The following is a 13,779-nucleotide window of genomic DNA, read 5'->3' as shown; positions in this document are numbered from 1 at the left end:
AAAAAATCATTTACAAAAACTGTGAGAAGAGAGCAAAGCTGAATACCGTGAGCACCTGGGCTTCCGCAACCACACAGCTCCATGGAGAAAAAAAAAAAAAAAAGAGAGACTAAGGGACTCTGCCTAGGGGGCAGGGTGATGACTATAGCTGCACATGCTAGACAGGGCACGCTGAAAGCTCTAGATTCTTTAAGATCAAAGTTCCGTGCCAGGCTCCATCTGATGATGCCACCCATGTGTAAGGTCTACCATCCTGCTTGTCCTAGGAGAACAGAGAATTTCCTAATAGAGGAGGTATTAAAGGTTGAGAAAGCTCAGGTAGATTTAAACAATGAGAAGACAAATATGAATGCTTTAAAGTTATGTGAATCAACTGCTAACAATAAGTAGGCTATTAGGGATAAACAACAAATTGACTTGTCTGTAAACAAATACCAGATAAACAAGATTGAGAATGCATGGCCCTAAATGAGCATATAGAGATAACAGGCACTTTAGAGTCCAAGGAGAAAGAGGATAACCAATGGGATAATGTGATACTGAAGTATGTTGAACTGACAGTGCAGAGAGGTACTATATGTTAAGGAAGGTACAGAGTCAAGAAGATAAAAATCTGAACAGGAAACAAAGTGGACTCTGGAATCTCTATGGATAAAAATCCCATATGAGATGAGGAAGGTACACTTTCATCCGCCTGACCAAGATGATGAAAGACAGTGAAACACTAATGGAGATTAGACAGGCTAATAATTTTAGAAATGCAATAAATATTAGGGGATTTAAATCACTCTAGTATCGAAAGGGTGAATGTCTCATTAGGGTATGCAAGGGAGGTAAATTCTTAGATGCTGTAAGGTGAAATTTCATCTTACCTGTTAATTTCCTTTCCTTGAATCCTGCCAAATCAGTCCTGATGTATAAGTTATCACCTCCTACCAGCAAATGAAGAACCAACTCTGCTGACAAAAGAGCTGATGCAGCAGTCTGCCTATCCAGTATTTCGCCATCTCCATCAGATGGTGGGTAAATGCAGCAGAATTCTGGTCAGTGGGTGCTCCCAGAAGAGCAGGCTAGGCCTGATCAGAACTGGGCATCTACATGGCAGATGAAATTTAACATGGACAACTGCAAAGTGATGCAGATAAGAGAAAACTAATCTTCACTATGTATACACAAAGCTGGGTTCCACATTAGGAGTTACTACCCAAGAAGTGGACCTTGAGGTCATTGTGGACAAATGTTAAAATCTTCAGCTCAGTGTGAGGCAGCAACCAAAAATGCAAACAGAGTGCTAGGAATTATTTGAAAAGGAAGAGAAAACAAATTGGGAATATAATCATGCCTCTACGTTGATCCATGGTGCAGCTGCAACTTGAGTTCTGTGTGCAATTCTGGACAGAGTGCCTCAAAAAAATACAGCAGAACTAGAAAGTAAAGAGAAGGACAACACAAATTATGATGGGGACGGATCAGCTCCCTTAAAGAAAGCCTACACAGGTTAGGGACAGACAGTTTGGAAACGAGATGAGGGGATCTTATAAAGTTTATAAAATTATGTGTGGTATGGGACCGGTTACTAAGTAATTATTATTTACACTTTCAAATAGCATTAGCATTAGGGCTTGCTCCTTGAGTCTAAACAAGTAGCAGAATTAAGACTAGTTAAAGTATTTTTTTCAGTCAATGAACAATTAAACTATGGAACTTGTTGCCAGAAAATGTTGTTAAGGCTAGTAGTATAACTGATTTTAAAAAAAGTTTGGCCAAGTTTCTGGAGGACAGGTCCAAAAATAATTATTAGCCAAATAGACTTTGGTATTTCCAGCTCATAATTCTTAGGGCAGCAACATGATCCAGACATTCATATCTGGATTTGTCAGGTATCTCCAGGCGACCCAAACTCACCACTGTCAGAGACAGGATGCTAGGCTCGAAGTATGATTGATTTGACCTAGCATGACATTTCTCATATTCTTAAATGCCGTACTTACGTAGGTTATTTGGTTTGGAAATCTTTTAAATGACAAAAGAAAGAATCACGATTGGATGTTTGGTTGTAATTTTGAGTTTCCCACTTTACATTTCATTATCTGTTCTAAAAACCAGAACACCTACAATTCAGGGCCTGGTGCCCGACAATGGGTCCAAGTGGAAGGGCCCTGACAGCTTTGAGACACAGGAATCAGGCGAAAGAAGCCACCAGAGCCAGAGCCTGGGGCTTGGTCAAAAGGAAGGAACCACTGGTCAGGCATGGTGGAAGGAGCTGCAATCACCAGAGTTAGAGCGGGCCAGGAGTTAGACTGCAGATAAGTGGAGAAGACAGACTGGAGGGGAGGGAAAAATATTCAAAGGAGATTGTTTTTCTTTTTTGACATTTTTTTTGCAAACAAATATAGTAAAAAAAAACCAAACAAAAAAAACCCTATAAAGAATTATTTCCCCTGTCTTAAGTCTGGTGCCTAAGCTTTTAAAAGTCTTTACATCCCTGCTCAAAATATATGCATTGTAAGAACAAGTTTGCTTACCGTAAATGGTGTTTTCCGTAGATAGCAGCTGAATTAGCCATGCTGTCTGGGTACGTCTTCCGTGCCACTAGGTGGCGGAGCTCTCTAAGTCTCTCAAAATCTTACAGCCAGGTGCTCCCTCCTGTATCCTGACAGGATTACCTCAGTCTCCTCAGTCAGTATCAAGTGAGATAGGTATGCTAGAACTGTCCGGGGAGGCGGGCGGGTCAGCATGGCTAATTCATCTGCTATCTGCGGAAAACACAGTTTACGGTAAGCAAACTTGCTCTTTTCACGTAGATAAGCAGCTGAATTAGCCATGCTGTCTGGGAGTCCCCAGCCTATGTATTGAGCAGGTAATGTGTAATGATCGGGTTTTGTTTTTTGCTCAATCTGTTGAAAACATAGCGGACAGTTCCTAAGAAGGCTGTAATTATATGGAATCTGTGCTCTTCTGAAGGATAGTCCGCCCCACTAGGGCATCATTTGCCGTTTGTTTATCTAAACAATAGTGGGATGTAAAGGTGTGAAGCGAGGACCATGTCAACGCTTTACATATGTCTATGATAGGAACTTGATGTAGAGAGGCATGGCACGCACCGGATGCACCTTTGGTGTTTCAGATAAAGTTTGTGACCTTTGCTGATAACAGAACTGTATACAGTTCGATATCCATGTGGATAAAGTTCTTTTTGTTACAGGACGCCCTGGAGCATTCGGATTGAATGAAAGAAATAGTTGCGAAGGTCGATTGGGTGAAAGCGTGCGTCTTTTGTAATATGCTAGTGCACGTTTGCAATCTAAAGTGTGTAATTTCTTCTCATTAGCGTTAGCATGAGGTTTAGGATGGAATGTGGGCAAGGTGATGGTCTGATTAATGTGGAAACTGAAGATCACTTTTGGTAGAAACTTAGGGTGAGTGCATAGGGTCTCCTTGTCATGGTGAAATTGAAGATAAGGAGGGTAGTGAACTAAGGTTTGCAATTCACTAACTCTCTTTGCAGAAGTAAAAGAAACCAGAAAAAACACCTTCCAGGAAAGGTAGCGTAGGTGACAAGTTTCCAAAGGTTCAAAGGGCGAAAGCATTAGCTGTTTGTCGTGGACATCGTCCCTTATGGCACTAGATCGCAACCATGTGAGGCGTCTGGCTGCTAAGGCATTTGCTGAAGTTTTAGACGAAACATCAAAACCTTCGTAGATTGAGCTCAGTAAATGACGCAAACCTTCCTCAAGGTTATAGTATTGAGGAGGTAAGGAAGTGTCTGCAAAGGATTGCTGAAGATGTGGCTGCAATGCTTGCAGACTCTCAAAAAGATATTGTGTTATGTAAAACTGGTGGTTTTGAATGCGGGCATTGAGCATCGCAGATGAATATGCCTTCTTTGCGAAGTTATCCAATATCTTATCATCTTTAGTCGGCGGTATATTGGAGTGAATTCTGGATTTGCGAGCCTTTTGCATTGCTGATTCAACTACCACTGACTGGTGTGGAAGTAGAACAGTGGTATAGAAAGGAGAATCCTACATTCTGTATTTCAGGTCAACTCTACGAGATGTTGGAGGAACTGTCAAGGGAGTAGCCCAAGATTTCTCCAGTAAACATGTCAATGCAGTGTGTAGTGGGAGGGCCACTGGCTCAGATGGCATGTCCAAGATCTTGAGGAAGGAAGCAGTTTTGGTGGTAAATGAGATTGCTCTATTGACTGTAGAAATTGAGTCAGAAGAGTAGTAATCTGAGAAATGGCTTGGTTTGCTAAGCCCGACGTAAACTGATCTTGTAAGGGTCTTACGTGGGGTGGAAGAGGCTCCTTGGTTGGTGAAGGAGGATTATCCAAACCCTTGGAGTCAATGGAAATATGAGACAGTGTCCCAGGTGAAGATGGGGACTTGTCTGACATAGAAAGTGGAGATGTAGGTTGAGCGCTACTCATCTCCTGTGTTAGCGAAGCTTCTCTGCGTCTTTTGTGACCCGAGTGATGCTTCTTAGGGTGTTTTTGTGTCGAATGCACCGCTGCAGAGTCGAATGCGTCGAGCAAAGGCGTCTGCACTGGTAACATTACACTTTCCTGCATTGATGCGGCAGTGCGTCGGTGCTTCGATGCGTCTGTGCTTCGTGTCGAGTCCAGCATCGATGCTTCGATCTCGACGCATGCGTCTGTGAAGCATTACGGCCGCAATGCCACCGATGCATTTCCCAAACTCTGAGCCGATTTTCGGTTGGCGCTCAGCAGACGGTGTCCTGACCTGAGGGGGTCGACTGAAGAGGCCCTCTTCTTCAAAGGGGGCTTTTTCTTCAAAGTTGGAGCTGGAACTGATCTGACAGAGACTTCTGAAGAGGCATAAGAGCCTGAAGTCCTGGATCTCCGCTCATGATGTTCTCTCTGCCTCCGGTCCTGAAGGGACATCTTCCTGCAGTCCTCACAAGTCGACTGGTCATGGGACCCGAGGCAGAAGTGGCAGGAGATGTGGCTATCCACAGCCGACATTAACTTACCACAGGAACAGAATTTTAAGCCTAGCCAAGGCTTTTCTGGTTTGGATGTTAAGATGTTTTTACCTGTAGTAATCATTTAACTTTTTTTAAAGACTTTTTTTCTCACAGAATATAACTTTCTCTGGAGAAAGAGCTCCGCGTGCCCTAACAGTCTCGCGGAAAAAAAACTGACTGAGGAGACTGAGGTAATCCTGTCAGGCTAAAAGATTTTGAGAGACTTAGAGAGCTCCGCCACCTAGTGGCATGGAAGACGTACCCAGACAGCATGGCTAATTCAGCTGCTTATCTCCGTGAAAAAACTGGTTTCATATTAGGTATCCAAGATGTGATATTTCCTGCTTGCTGAAGAAGATTGGTAGTATATTTGTTAATCCTTCAATGTTTACAGCAATTCATACTTTGCATATTGACAGGGTAACAGAAGACTTATTTAAGAATCTGTAGAATCTTAACTTTATTCTACTAACACCACAATACTAGTAGTTGGACCATTTATTTATACAGTATGGGGTAGATTTCAAAAGGTGCGTATGCATTTTATAACCTGCACGTGCACATTATAAAATCCATGGGCCATGTGTGCCAGATTTTATAATCCGTGTGCACATGTGCAGGTGGCACGCGGGAGGGGGTGGGGGTTAGTAAGTTACACGCGGTGACACAATCGGGCCCTCCCCCCATTCCCTCCCAGTCCGCTCCAATTAAGGAACTTCCCTACCTCCCCTACCTAAAACTCCCTCCCTCTTCCCTTCTCCTCCCCACCCCCTAAACCCGTCCCAGAAACGTACAGTTTTTTGGTATTATTACTTACTGCTTCCCTGGAGCAGAAATAGTTTGGTGGTCGGCCGGCTCACACTTCCCCAAGACAGCGGCTAATGGCTGCTGTCCCGGCCGGCCTCTGTCCTGCCCCGCCCCACCCTGACCACGGCCCCCCCCCCCCTTTTTCAGGGCCCAGCAATTGTGCATTTTTTTTTTTTTTTTTTAATCAACACTTACGCACATGGCCGGGCCCTTTTGAAAATGCACACAGCGCACACAGGGCCCAGCCATGCGCGCAAGTACAGATATTTGCACGCATGGCCATTTTAAAATTTGGCCATAAGTTAAGTTGAACCGCAGAGGTATTTTATTACAGAATGGGTTACCTTATGCATTTGATGCATGCCTTCCTGTGGATAATCTGAATGCCCCAGAGTTGCCATTGGGTGTGTGACACTAGGCGGTCCGGGACTTGGCCCCATCATACTGTGTACTGAACCTGGTGAAGGTCCTGGTCCGGGGCTGGGTCCTAGGATAGGTCCAGGAGAAGGCCCTGGCCCTGGGGAAGGCCCAGGGTGAGGCATTGTGCCAGGGTCTGTTGGTGTTGCCATCTGCTGTTTCTTTCCCTGGCAATCCGAAAGGACAGCTCAGATCTGAAGAAAGAAAAAAAAAAACAGTAGATATAAGAATCTGGGATCAGTGGAGCTTATAAGAAACTGTTTAATAACGTAATTATTTATTTCTTTGACACCCTTCACACATGATTCTTCTATGTCAGTGAATGCTTCAATGACTGGAATGAGATACTGTCCATCTTTTAAAAAAAAAAAAAAAAAAGTTACCAGACTGACAAAATAATAAAATTAAATTAAAAAATGGAATGCATATTGAAACATATGTTCATACAAATAACCAAAGCGTTAAAAATATACATAGTGCTCTGGCAATATACAGGTGCAAGTAAATTGCCTTAATCTGCATTTATTTCTAAAAGTGGAAGGAAGTATCTTAAAATAAGAAAATCACATTTAGCTACCACAGCCATTTCTCCAGCTAAAGAAGCAGTAAGTGCTTAAAAAAAAAAACAAAAAACCTCACAATGGTTTAAAGCAACACTACCTACTACTTGCAGAAAGATTCAAATTTGTTCCCATGCAAGACTGTGCTCATTACAGAAAAGGATATAGAACTGCCAAGGCATATATATATATATATATATATTTTTTTTTTTTTTTTACTAAAATGCTTCAATTTTATAGGGAAAGCCTAATGTTCTATAAATGTAAATAAAGCCCTTGGTCTCAATCTTCCTCCTCTACTTGCTGTCATGTCCCTAATACAAGTAATGGTGAACTCCAGTCCAAGTGCCACAAAAACAGGCCAGGTTTTCAGGATATCCACAGTGAATATGCACGAGAAAGATTTGCATACAATAGAGGCAGTGCATGCAAATCTTTGAGGGAGGGAGAGGGAGAGGGAGAGGGAGAGGGAGAGGGAGAAGGAGACTTACTATAGTGCCTATGCCCTAGACAGGTATTTGAATCCCTATGGGAGGGCCACCTACTAACTCGGGGTGGGGATTAGGTATGAGCGTCGGGGGTTGGGGGCCACTTTCGCATTCCACATGAGACCTACGGACAGAACAGTGGTCTCTAGTGCAGATTTGCTGGCCGTCGGAGTGAGGACGCTCACTCCAAGAGGAGATTTGGCCAACATTCTCTCCACCTAGCATGTTGTTGCCCAGGTAGAGTGTCCATCAAGCTAGGTAGAGAGAACGTTGCCCAAACCACTTCTTGGAGTGAGCGTCCTCACTCCGACGGCCAGCAAATCTGCACTAGAGACCACTGTTCTGTCCGTAGGTCTCATGTGGAATGCGAAAGTGGCCCCCAACCCCCGACGCTCATACCTAATCCCCACCCCGAGTTAGTAGGTGGCCCTCCCATAGGAGCCTGGAACAGGCTGTCTGGGACTATCGTGGCCCGCGATGATTGAAGTCCAAAAACTGGCAAATATCGTGCACCGCGATAAAAGACTGAAAGAATCATTGCACACTGGGAAAACATCGTGTGAGGCGCTAATGTTTTCGCGAATGGCGAAAACATCGCCGCACGCGATGTTTCCCCACTGCACGAAAGAAGCCTCATTTGCATTGGTAACGCCCCTTAATGTGTTACCAATGCGATATTGGAAAATGAGGCCCTTAGGGTCTGTATATCTGCACAGAGTGTTGGGGAGGGGTTTGAACTCATGTGCCTACTTTTATGTTTTAAAAAAATACACACATTTTTCCTTAAAAAAAAAAATGCATACACATTTGCACATGTAAATGTGTAGGGGTAGAGTTTTGGAAGGATAATTTTGAAAATGAAAGTTCCTGTGTACTTTCCCTTTGAAAAATGATGCAAAGTTCACGGGTTAAATGACTTTCAAATTGATATGGGCTGTTACAAAATTACCCCACTCCCTCACCCAAATTCTGGACAGGCTCTACTCATTGGAGCTTACAATCTAGCAACCACCAATGGCATGATTCTGAAGCACACCCCACTCTTTATTCACAGTCATATTCTAAGCTTCCACTTGATGAATTTCAAGCATGGCATGTTAGACCCAGCAAAAAATAACTGTATGTAATCCAATTCAATCAATTTTCAGTATCAGAAGCATCTGAATCATGTCTTGTAAGGAAGACAGACAACCTGGTTTAAAAAAATTAACAAAAAATATCAAAAGGGGAATATATATATTCTGCAATTCTATTACAAATGTTTAAATAATTCTATCAACCAATTTATTAATGAAAGGTCATGCCAGTATACAGTGTGCAACATAAAACTTACACACACCACAGCGACCCTTTAAAATCTGATTTCCTGCCTTGTGGCTGTCAGGGAAATCTGGCCATCAGCTACCACGAGTCTGCAGCGGTGGAGCACTGCCTCAGAAAGGAGAAGGAAGGAGTGGAAGGTGGAGAGAGCCTTGGAGAGTATCTGCAGTGGCAGCAACAGCTTGACCCTACCTTCTTCCCGCACGCCCCACTGAACATAAAGTCCCCTTCCAGGCCGCAGGAAGAAGAAAAGGCCATAGTGCTGCTGACATTCCCCACCGGGTCTTCAATGTGCTACTAGCCTGGGCAGGAACGGCAGCAGTGTTCAAAGAATTGTCTGCATCTCGCTAGGGTGGAGGAGAGGGAGGGGAAAGTAGCAGGAGACCAGGAAGTGCGCGACACACCGGTTGAGAATCTCTGGACTAGAGGATTAAATCAAGGAAGGGTACTTGATGCAAGTTACTTGGGTCCATCAACAGTGGCCAATCTAAGTCACAATGACCTGGCAAGTACACAAACATTAAATAGATCCCATGCTACTAATTCTGACAATAAGCAGTGGCTATTCCTTATTGATTAATAGAAGTTTATGGCCTTCTCCTCCAGGAACTTATCCAAACCTTTTTTAAACCTGGCTACACCAACTGCCTCAACCACATCAGCTGACAATGAATGCCATAGCTTAATTGTGCATTGAGTGAAAAAGAATTTTCTCTGATTTTTTTTTTTTGACATGCTACTTGCTAACTTCATGTAGTGCCCCCTAGTCCTTGTATTATCCGAAAGAGTAAATAGATCCACATTTACCAGTTCAAGTCCTTTCATGATTTTGTAGACTTCTATTCCCCCCCCTCCTCCACAACCCTAATCTTTTTAGCCTTTACTCATAGGAGAGCTGTTCCATTCCCTATATCGTTTTGATTAGTCTTCACAGGAGAAAGTACAGAGCAACTATATCGTTTTTGAGATGCAGTGATATTATATTTGGCGGTCTGTAGGCTGCCCCCACAAACCACCACTCACCTCCCCAGCCAGGCCATCGCTGCTGGCTCCAGACGTGGCCAAGCACCACTGATTCTCCACGAGGCAGGACTTCTCCCTCAGGCATGGCAAGCTGCCATCAGTTCATCACGCAGCAAGACGCTGATGGCTCCAACCTACCATGCTCCTCCTCAGGTGTATGCGCACCCAACTTCTCTTCATTTAAAAAACCCACAGCAGGAAAAGATTTGTGACACCTGCTGATGACATCACATGCCAAGCTCTATAGAAGTGCTCTCTCCCCTTAGCTTGCTGCCTCAGCAACAAGTCCAAATACTTCCTAGTAGTGTGTGTGTATTTCCTAGCATTACAGTCTTCGTCTAGCTTGTCTTCAGTACTTGTCCAGCTGTCTACGGTTTGTCTTCTGTCTTCACTCCAGTCTGTTCCATCCACATTGCCCACTTGTTCTTGTCTCTGCCTGTACTGCCTATCCATCTCTCTTCTCTCTGATGGATACCTGGTTTGACCTCGACCTAGAACCCAGATACGCCTGGCAGCCCCCTGCCTGGACCTCAGATATGCCTGACTGCTGCCTGCCTATGACCCTAGATACTACGGACCTCTTCATCTGCCAACAGCAGAGACCCCACCTAAGTCCTATCAGCCCCAGCACCCAAAGACTCAACCTGAGTGGAACGTGGACAGGTATAAGTGAAGATCCTGACTGGTGTCTGCTTCACCTGGGTCCACCTGACAATGACCTGCAGGGCTCCTCCATCAGTTCAAGGTACACAGACGATAGGCGACCAGAATTGCACACTGTATTCAAGGTGCGATCTCACCAAGGAGTGATATAGAGACATTATGGCATCCTCTTGTTTTATTTGCCATTCCCTTCCTAATAATTCCTAACAGTCTGTTTGCTTTTTTGACGATCACAGCACACAGAGCTTACAATTTCAATGTAATATCAACTATGATGCCCATATCTTTTTTTCTTGGTGGTAACTCCTAATATGGATCCTAACATCGTGTAACTACATCATGGGTTATGTTTCACTATATGCAACAACTTACACTTGTCCACATTTTATTTCATCTGCCATATGGATGCCCAATCTTCCAGTTTCACAAGGCCTTCCTGCATTTTATCACAATCTGTTTGGGATTTAACTACTCTGAATAATTTTGTGTTATCTGCAAATTTGATCCACCTCACTCATTGTACCCCTTTTCAGATCATAAATATATCAAAAAGCACAGGTCCAAGTACAGATCTCTGAGGCACACCATTGGTCACCTTTTTCCACTGTGAAAACAGACCATTTAATCCCACTCTTTCCTGTCTTTTAACCAGTTTGCAATCCACAAAAGGACATTGCCTCCTATCCTAGATCTTTATCCTGGGTGGTAACTCCTAAGATAGACCTAACATCGTGTAACTACAGCAAGGGTTATTTTTCCCTATATGCATCACCTTGCACTTGTCCACATTAAACTTCATCTGCCGTTTGGATGCTCAGTCTTCCAATTTCACAAAGTCCTCCTGCAATTTATCACAATCCGCTTTAGATTTAACTATGCTACATTATTTTGTGTCATCCTCAAATTTGATCCACTTCACTCGTCTTGACCCTTTCCAGATCATTTATAAATATATTAAAAAGCACCGGTCCAAGTACAGATTCCTGAGGCACACCACTGTTTTACCTTTTTCCAACTGTGAAAACAGACTGTTTAATCCTGCTCTGTTTCCTGTCCTTTAATCAGTTTGCAATCCACAAAAGGACATCGCCTTCTGTTCCATGACGTTTTTAGTTCTCTTAGAAGCCTCTCATGTGGGACTTTGTCAAATGCCTTCTGAAAATCCAAATACATCACATCTACTGGTTCATCTTTATCCACATGTTTATTCACCCAAAAAAAAAAAAAAAGTGTAGCAGATTTGTGAGGCAAGACTTCCCTTGGGTAAATCCATGCTGGCTTGAGGCAGTATGTAGGCTGGTGTAGCTCTACTTCCTGCATCTGCGGTGGGGAAGGGGGCAGCAGCATTATTGCTCTTTCTCCTGCTTCAGGCCGCGACGGCATGTCCTTTCCTTCTTCCTGCCTGCACGGACTCACCACTTCCTTCCGGGCCGTGGGGCGGTGGGAAGAAGAAAAGGCTATACAGTTGCTGGCTCCAGACCTGTGGCATTCTAGGTGGCCACCCAGCGTTTCTACCACTCACAGCCCGGAGACCTCCCTCTTCTAGCGCGAGCGGGCTGGGCTCCGATCGCCGACCTCCTGGCTGTCACCCGAGGCAGACCACACACCCCTTTAGTATGCCACTGCAGGTTCACTGTGATCTGTTCAGTTCCTCCAAATTGTCACCCTTGAAAACTGTCTCCAGAATGGGTATCTCCCCAACATTCTCATCAGTAAACACCAAAGCAAGAACTCATTTAGTCTTTCTGTGATAGCCCTATCTTCCCTAAGTACACCTTTAACCCCTTGATCAGCTAAAACCTTTGATACGGTCCCATATAGGAGTCTCATGATTAAAATGGAAATCCTGGGAGTGGGTTCCAAGGTGGAAGAATGGATTATAATTTGGTTGACTGACGGGAGACAGCATGTAATGGTAAATGGAATCTAAGAGGGAATGAGGACAAATGGAGTACTTAGAGGACTGGTTCTGGGACCAGTTCTGTTCAATATTTTTGTGAGCAATATTGGGGATGGTTAGAAGGAAAAGCTAAATTTGCCTGGTCCAATAAAAATCTTTAATCCCAAAAAAAAAAAAAAAAAAAAAAGCTTGTCTTTTTGTGAATGATACTAAGATGCAAAAGAGTAGGAACACACGAAGTAGATTGAATGAGAAGCAATTAAGAAATCTTGAGACGTGACCAAGAAATGCAGTCATGCATTTGGGTACAGTATTCCACAGGAGCTGTAAGTGATTTGGGGGGGGGGGGGGGGGGAGCTGAAAGACTGATGTACACAGACAGAGAGAACTTAGGGTGATACGTGACCCCAGCCTGCCAGTATTCTTCATTTCCAGCAGATGGTGGGCATGTATCTCCCTATGGGGATTGCTTTGAGCTTTTTGAAAGGAGAAATTTGAAATTCTAAATTCAGGAAAAGAAAGCACCGCTCTCGTGTGGTGATACCTAAAAGGTCCCTACCCCAATTAAGAATTCCTAAGGCGATTTCCATGGACCCTCAGATGTGTGCCTTGGTCTGGTAGCTAGGTTTCCCCAGCATGGACTTAGCTGCTAGTTCAGCTGAAAGGCAGCGGGTACAGGAGGCAGAGGTTGGCAGTGATGGCAGATGCCATCTCCCCCCATAGCCAGAGACAGTCTCTGTACTCAGCTGGTAAGCGCTGAGCTCAGGTAAAATTAAAAAAAAAAAAAATTTTTACCTGAACCAGAGACAGAGGGGTTTCAGGACTTCCTCCAGTCTCCATTCTCGGCGCACCATGACAACATTAGGGAACTGGTCAACCTGGCGGCTAGGCCCCGCACTTAGGGGCGGATTTTAAGAGCCCTGCTCGCCTAAATCCGCCTAAATCCGGGCGGATTTAGGCGAGCAGGGCCCTGCGCGCCGGTGCGCCTATTTTACATAGGCCTACCGGCGCGCGCAGAGCCCCGGGACTCGCGTAAGTCCCGGGGTTTTCAGAGGGGGCGTGTCGGAGGCGTGTCGGAGGCGGGCCCGATCCGCACGGCGTTTTCGGGGCGTGTCGGGAGCGGGCCCGGGGGTGTGGTTATGGCCCGGGGCGGACCGGGGGCGTGGCCGCTCCCTCCGGACCCGCCCCCGGGTTGCGTCCCGGCGCGCTAGCGGCCCGCTGGCGCGTGGGGATTTACGTCTCCCTCCGGGAGGCGTAAATCCCCCGACAAAGGTAAGGGGGGGGGTTTAGACAGGGCCGGGCAGGTGGGTTAGGTAGGGGGAAGGTGAGGGGAGGGCAAAAGAAAGTTCCCTCCGAGGCCGCTCCGATTTCGGAGCGGCCTCGGAGGGAACGGAGGTAGGCTGCGCGGCTCGGCGGGCGCCGGCTATACGGAATCGATAGCCTTGCGCGCGCCGATCCCGGATTTGCGCGGCTACGCGCGTATCTACTAAAATCCAGCGTACTTTTCTTTGCGCCTGATGCGCCAACAAAAGTACGCCAAATCGCGCTATTTGAAAATCTACCCCTTAGGATTTTTTCTTACACACCATATGGTAGGCCGTGGTAGCTG

General features: G+C 45.1%; 1 protein-coding gene across 4 annotated transcripts in view; it reads right to left on the bottom strand.

Moving 5' to 3' along the window:
- Window positions 1-13,779, bottom strand: part of SMARCA2 (SWI/SNF related, matrix associated, actin dependent regulator of chromatin, subfamily a, member 2) — a 604,786-nt gene that overhangs the window by 527,990 nt on the left and 63,017 nt on the right. For all 4 annotated transcript variants that reach the window (XM_029613254.1, XM_029613271.1, XM_029613280.1 and 1 more), the window contains exon 2: window positions 6,144-6,410. In XM_029613254.1, the coding sequence (XP_029469114.1) occupies window positions 6,144-6,368 (225 nt within the window). In that variant the 5' untranslated portion in view covers window positions 6,369-6,410. The remainder of the gene's footprint in view (window positions 1-6,143; window positions 6,411-13,779) is intronic.

This window comes from Rhinatrema bivittatum, chromosome 1 (assembly GCF_901001135.1).
Source record: "Rhinatrema bivittatum chromosome 1, aRhiBiv1.1, whole genome shotgun sequence".
Classification (NCBI taxonomy): domain Eukaryota; kingdom Metazoa; phylum Chordata; class Amphibia; order Gymnophiona; family Rhinatrematidae; genus Rhinatrema; species Rhinatrema bivittatum.
The sequence above is the reverse complement of the archived record's forward strand: the minus strand, read 5'-3'. Positions and strand labels throughout refer to the sequence as shown.